General features: G+C 41.4%; 1 protein-coding gene across 1 annotated transcript in view; it reads right to left on the reverse strand.

Annotated features, from left to right (window-relative positions):
* LOC138060118 (macrophage mannose receptor 1-like) overlaps positions 1-5373 on the reverse strand; it is a 91962-nt gene extending 86589 nt beyond the window's left edge. Inside the window, 1 exon segment of the mRNA XM_068905833.1 lies at positions 5187-5373. Coding sequence (XP_068761934.1) covers positions 5187-5373 — 187 coding nt within the window.
* Positions 5374-7500: the final 2127 nt, after the last annotated feature.

Genomic DNA, 7500 nt, shown 5'->3' on the forward strand with positions numbered 1-7500 from the left:
TCAGAAGACATCTGCACAAAGCTTCAAGTCAAGCTTACATGTGCAATCCCTCCCTGTGCTTCAATGAGGTTTTCTCTGTTGTCTCGAGTTAGTTTTGCGTGAAGCAAAACAAGCCATGTTAAAAGGAGTACTAAACGACCGGCTAATCTATACCACCTTCTCAGCGGTTTTACATAGTAAATTTATCACAATACCGGAACCAGTGATCAAAGCCGCTCGTCTCGCGAGCAAGTATCGCGGACTAGCCTACGTAGACAGCCGTTTCCTTTCCTTTCCGGAACGCTCGCGGAAGGGGAACGAAAAACTGCGAGAGATTGCGGACAAAAAAACGAGTAGGGGGAGGGGGTGAGGCCCCGACGGAAGGAAAACGCCTGCAATCAGGACCCAAGACTTTTTACTGAACGCCCCCAAACAGACCGCATTCCCTTGTGGGCACCAACTGGCACATTAGAGCCAATGATCATTTACTTCGTGTTAAACCATTTTGAGAAAAGCAAGGCCCACGAAAAATGCAAATAGTGCTGCGAAAAAAACAACTATCGCTCTGCCCTTCCAATACAGAGAAAAAAGCAAGCGGTGCGAAATGATTGTTGGCTTCGAATTTCAAAACCCAATTGAGCCGCGTTTGTCATGCTCGTTTAAGAGAGCTTCGGAATTGTCTTTTGTCCAGCGCATTTTCCGCGGCACGAGAAGAAATAACTGGAATTTCCCCACTCGCCACATCTGCAAGGGAAGCCTTCTGGCCAATGAATTCGCTGTGAGGCCGATGGATTTCGCCTCCTTTATCTGATCTTCAAATCATTTCAGCTTCGAAGCGGACAGATAACCAGAACACAGGCACATTCTTCTTGAAATCTTCTCCTTAAAACGCCCACGAAGTATTTGATAGATAGCGCTTTTGCCGACGAAACCAGCTGGCAAAATTGCGAGGACATCCTGTCCACGGACCTAAACTCTTTATGGTGGTTAGCTCCTTGCTCCCCGGTTGGAGATCAATCTGTTTACTTCTTGTTTTCGAAAGAATCTTGTCAACGTTCTGAAGAGAAAAATTCGACAAAGCTTCCACGGACTCGGACCAGATTTTTGATTGGTTGTTGGTTTTTTGTTATTTCCGGATGTCGATTATGCACGAATGTCAAAATTTTTCACGTCACTTCAGTTTTGATTGACGGGCTACTAAAACAATTCAAATTGCAGCTATCTGCTTCCCGTTCGTGGGAGCGACCGGAGTTCGGTAAAAATGGTTTTGGGATTGTTTGCAGGCAATTCCTTTCGTTCTTCCACAACCCCTCCCCATTCTCGCTCACCCCGTCCCCACCTCTCCCTAAAATTTTTCATCACCCTAGGCGCTTGGCCCGCTTTATTGCTCGCTTGTTCGATCTCCGCCTGGAAAAGGAACGGAAACGGCTGCTACGCAGGATAAGATTCGCAGGACTGGGGTAGTGAGGGTAGCGTTGGGGGTTGGGGGTCAGCATGGATAATTTCGTTCAGGACTCGCCAAAAGGAATCATGAAATGTTTATTATACCAGTCTCGCTGATTGGCAAAACATTTTTCGTGTGTCTTCATGCCAGGCCTTTCGCATGGGTTTGTTTACAAGATCGAGAAGGTCCGTGCACATACAAAAATTAACTTTGAAGCTCATCGGCGTACGCTGCGATGTAAGTTATAGTTGTAAGAGCGTGTTGTGTTTTGTACACCTTTTGCTGTTCGTTTACGCAAAATATACATTCATTTGCCGTTCAATCAGTTGAAAAACTATACGGCAAATATACGGTTTCATTCAGCAGTTCACGACCCACTTCATTAACGGCCCAAACGAAACTTTTAATAAAACGCAATTTGCATTATGGATTAGCATTCCAATAGCATCAACGGATAAACAATTGCACCGTTGGGACAATCCAGATAACAAATGATACTTTAAATCTCGCGCAATGCTGAATCATTCAACACCAATATAAAATCAATTGAATAGTATGACAATCAATGGCGTATTAGGGCTTGTTTATATTTTTTTTTTGGTCTCGGTTACCCTAGACAGCCCACCTCCCGAGACAGCTTTACCGCAGCGTCTATATCTAGAATTGCGTGACCCGAGGACAACGTTGACCCTACTTTATTAGCATATATTTTAAGACGCATCTCCCAAGAAATGCGTATCATCATTTTGCCTTTCTTTCTTTCTCGTTCGTTTTTATTAAGGATAATGGCGGTTTTCACCATTCAGCAAAATGGAATGACAATCTTAACGCAGGCAATAATGATGTTTAGTTAAATAAAAGGCTGTTTATGAATCGGAACAGTTTCCGTTGAGACTTTTGGCGGGAAAAAAAACACTTTTAATTGTAAAAGTTCAACGCTCAAAAACATCTATAAGCTCCCAAATTGTTGCTTCTTTGATTTTTATTTTATGGCGTGCGCATTCAAGCTTTTGCTGCCTCATCCTCGGGTGGTCGAGGCAAAACGTTTACTGCGGAAAACGTTGTCTCACCTGCCAGGGGTTCCCCGTCCCGGCGAGGAGTGAGAGACAAACTCGCCCTCCCCGAGTTGTCTCGCCCCACCCGGTTGATAGAATTTTTTAAACAAATGAGTGGAAAATATCTCGCCAAGGGTAAATCGGGGGGAGGGTGTCTCGGGTACCAGAGACCATATAAACAGGCCCTTAGAAACAGACATTAATGCAATTTGCATGGAGACGCACAATCACTTGCATCTTTATACAATCGTTTATTTGAAATGGTCAACCATTAACGTGAACTGACAAACGTTGGTATTTTTCGAATACACAATACGAAGAAAAAAATATCATTAGTGTAATGCATCGTATACGTAATTACGTGTATTTAAAATACTGAACAAAAAGACAAGAGAATTTACATTATGGTATCATTTAAATTTTCCTTTTTTTTTTTTTTTTTTTTGCAATCTTTTGCTGAAGCAGATATAAAATGAAGAACATTTTCCATGTACACCGGAACATGTAAACATGTTTTACATGTCGCCGGAGAAACGAGATCAAAATCCATGTCGTATTTTTTCGAAAAGTCATCTAAACAGTTACACGTCTGCGTTTCGGTCTTATTCGAGCAAGGAAGCTACCAACTGAAAAGATATTTTAAATGGAAATGGAACTTTTTTTCCATACAACAAGGTGTTACAAAGTCAAGAATTTGCAAATCACGCAAACTTAAGTTTTTTGTTTGCGTCTCAGGGAACGGAAACGGTTAATGGTGCAGACTGAAGATAACACAAACATTCCGTTAACAATCCTGTAGTGTTATAAAGAGCTTTCATTTGACTCGAAATCCGAGGTCTTGAAAATGCTGCCAGAGGCCGCAGCCCTATTCAGTACTTTTCATGAACCGAGCTTAACTGAAAAACCACGCCGGCCTGTTGATTCAGATGTAACGCTATTAACTTGGCATGCACTGTCGTTTGAAACGACTTACAAAAATACATTTGCTTTATGCTATAAACAGCTAAAAGTTCAGCTCATGAAAAGTTCGGCGTCTGAATCAAAGCCAAGCTTTGGTCTGGCTACAAGCCGAAATTCCCGTCAAGGCTAGTCGAAAAGAACGGCTAAGCCGTTTTTACTCGTGGATTTGGGAATTTGTCACTCCTGCGTTACCGGAAATTTGATCTAATTAGCCGATCAGATGGATAGGTATTTCAAGCGAATCACAAACACAGCTTGGAAAGTGTGACGCCATTGCTGTTTGTGGCTTTTGCACCAAGTGTTTGAGCACTTTCCGCTGCATTTTTAATAGAAGCAAGAGACTGAAGAAGTGAAGAAATGGAGTTCCTTCGATGGTGAAGCAAAAGTTTCTCAACAAGTACACATTGGTGCAACTAATTGTGCACCGCTTTTCACTCACCAACGCGTAGACTTAAATGTCGAAATCGAATTGACCGACACATGGTGAGAAGGTAGTCTCTGTCGATCCCCTAAGCTCACGGGGATTAATAAATCCCATTCGGAGGATGACTTCCATTTGGAGAGTGGCATGGAGATTTGGACGTTTAGCAAGCTATATGAGTCATCAAAACCATGTGAATCCAACTTGAACAACATGACTGACATGACAAACAGTGACACAACCAAGCAAACCATGCTTCCAGACGCAAGTACTTCTGTGGCGGACCAGGATGACGAACTGTCGAAACACTCGGTCATTGATTATGTAAGAAAAACTGATGAGGAACCCGTACCGATCTCCAGATAGATGCTCTGTCTCTATCTCCATCTCTGATAGAGCAAATATAAACATGCTCCCCGAGACAGAGAACCTTCCAGAATTCCTTAGAAGAAAACGTTGAGTTTGTTTCCTAAAGACAAGGTAATTAGAAAGTGTACAGTGCATTACTTCAAGTAGAACGTACCGAGCTCGTTAGAGTTGAGAAAGAGTTTATCTCTTGCTTTTCGAAAATATATTGCAGTAAGAATGTCTAGACCCAGACCACAACTCAGACTTAACAAATCTTTGAAAGTAGGAGATTCCAATGGTCGTTTTTATCTTATTACCCTAAGGACCGCTAAAAATAAAAAAAAGACTTGTCAGTACTATTGTGTATTCAAAATCAATCTGTTACTAAGCGTTCAACAAAATTGAACCAACAAAATAAGAGTTATGTGTATCAAGAGAAAAGCTATTGATATCAGGAGACATTGAATATATATGCACTTGCTGTGGTCAGTTATGGTACAGATAATCTGTCTCTTAAGTGTAACAGTAGCCAATATAGTGGTAAATGTTCGCAAAGTTTGTAGGAGGAATGTACAACTGGCTCAAAAAGTGTTGATAACACTTAATGGATCTGCTCTACTTGCCATTCTAACCTGACTGAAGGGAAGTTACCAGCCCGTTCTAAAGCAAACAAGATACAGTTTCCTAAAAAACTCTTTTGGAGGAAACCTTTCTCCCCGCATTCCATTTATGCAAATACTTCCTTGGGGTGGTTAATTATCTATCCATGGTAACGTTGTTAATGTGCCAGCTGATGCGAGTTCAAAAGTATCTACTCCACCAAGGAAAATTAATGAATCAGAAACCACACCAATTAAACTGAAACGACGCTTAAGATGCAAGCATCATTATAGGTATGAAAATGTCTGACCAGCCAAAGTGTTAGAAGGAGCAAACTACCTTGTGCAGACTAGTGAATTGTTCCAAAACGAACACATACAAGTAGAGGAAAATTGGCAAGAAAATGTGGTCACTTCTCTTTCAGATCCAACTGCTGTAGGCATAAGTAACATCAATGAATGGGAAGGATTTTTAAATGTTCCTACCACAAGTAGCAGTGTTCCTGCTTTACATTTCAAACTGTTGCTGAAAACATTGAAAATGCACAAGTATCTGTCGATAGACATATGGATGAGATTGCAACAAACTCTAATGACAATAATAACACAGACGGCTGTGATGATGAGTGGTGCGAAGTAGAAGAACGACCGTCAGGTTTCACCGATACTTTACTGTAACAACCAGATTTCACTGAAATTTAGAGAAGGTATCCAACTTTGCACCAGGAGAGGGTAATAGACCATAAGGTATATTTATGGACAAAGACTCTGAATTGTTGGCATTCCCAGCAATTTTCTGTAGTAAAACCAGACCTGATAACAATGATAGAATAACACCAGTTTGTTTCAACACAGTGTGTAATTAGGAAGTCGAGATGGGAGACTTGCACAATCAGTACCGAAGATCTTTTATAAGTTGAAAATCAAATCAAACAATTTCAAAATAGCGCATCTTCGTCTCTTCGATAATTTACGTAAATCCAAAGGGAAGTAATACGCAGGTGACCTAAAATCAGATGATTTTGTATGAACGGTTTAGAGTATTGAGAAATTTGAGAGGAACACCACCATATTTGAAAAATGCAAAAAGGTAATCCCACATGGTTCTGCCCATTTTCTGCAGCAGAATATCCTTGGTAGACTTGTAGAGAAAAACCTTATTCAAATAGACCCGGTCACCTGTATATGAGAGCTACCTGTGCTGTTACACCATTATCTAGCCTGCTAACAGGATCTTTTATAGGCCCGAGTGGATGGGGGCGGGGTCCAATACTCTCGCGCCTACAAAAGAGCCTGCTTGCAGGCTAACCATTATGCAGCTGTTATGTCACTCTGACTAGTGCATAAAGGAAACTTCAGCCTGCTAAATTCAAGCAATCGCGGTAGCTTTCATATCCACGAGTAACGACAGGGGCACTTTGATTATTAAATTGATTCACATGCCGAAATTTTCATGTACTTAACTCAATGCATTAGGTTAAATTGAAAAGATAAGAAAGGCACAAAGTGGGCTCATGTCGGCTATTCCTCGTTCAAAAAACATGTCTTCGAGTAATAACATTTTCAGTTTGCGAAACAACTGCTTCGTTGCTCAAGCCACCACAGGATGTATGTATGTAACCAGTAAGCTGCGTTTTAACTTTTCTGCGTTCTCTCTAAAGGTTGTTTTGAATAATTGCGAAGAACACGACCGCTTAGACCCCAGTCTTTTTTCATTTTCAGCTGGCCATATATGCAATATATCTTAATACGACTGGGCACATATATCCCAGTCGAAGAACTTGCAAGGTCTTTTCAAATTCTGCTTGAATTAGCGAGATGAATTGCCAGAAATGTAAGAAAATTGGCGCAATAGGCAATCATGAATTCGATCAAGGCGGATTTGCTTCAATTCCCAGACGTCCATCCTCTCTTGACACTGCTCGTTGGCTTATACGTTTTTCCCCATTGATTCAACTTGGCATTGTAACACACTTGACTGCTCTTACAGGTCTGATGAGCTAAATTCGCAAGAGTGTGACCTCGAAAGCTACCACTAAAGTGGCACAAAGGGTTAACTTTCCTTTCGCTGTCGTTTTTGCGGTGGACCTCCAGCTTTCATTTCACTTTCACTATTCCTTCTCCATACTGTCTGGGTGAGAACCTCTACAGTTTCTTCGTATGCCAAGCAATTATATATTAAAACAAAGTGTGAAATCCTCATTATTGGAGCTCGTGTCATCTTTCCAGAATTATTTTTAGTCCTATTATTGTAGTGGTTGCATCTACTGCCAAAGGTTGTTAAACTTGTTACAATACCTTCATCAATTGGGACAAAAGTGCTCCATTTTCCTTTAATTCTTCTAGTTGAGATTTATCCCCCTCTCAACCTTACGCCTCTGATTTCCATGAAGGGCATGCTGGCACTCTGTTGCAGGTTTGAATCTTACTCCAAGTTATGTTTGGGGCATACTGCATGTAAAATCGCGGCTTTCAGAATCACTAAATAAACCAACGCGAGCGTCCTGGCCAGCGCGGAGAAAAATCACATCTGTTTCCACAGAGGATGGTAAATGAACACGATAACTAGGCCATCGCAACTCTTACAATTTGAGTGCGTGCTTGAAATGACGGATTTCACACTAGGAGGCAGTAAGTGCTGACTTAGTGGATGGAATGCGATCAAAGGGTGTTGCGGAAGTGAGGGAGTGCAAG

This window comes from Montipora capricornis, chromosome 1 (genome assembly GCF_036669925.1).
Source record: "Montipora capricornis isolate CH-2021 chromosome 1, ASM3666992v2, whole genome shotgun sequence".
In the NCBI taxonomy this organism is placed as follows: Eukaryota; Metazoa; Cnidaria; class Anthozoa; order Scleractinia; family Acroporidae; genus Montipora; species Montipora capricornis.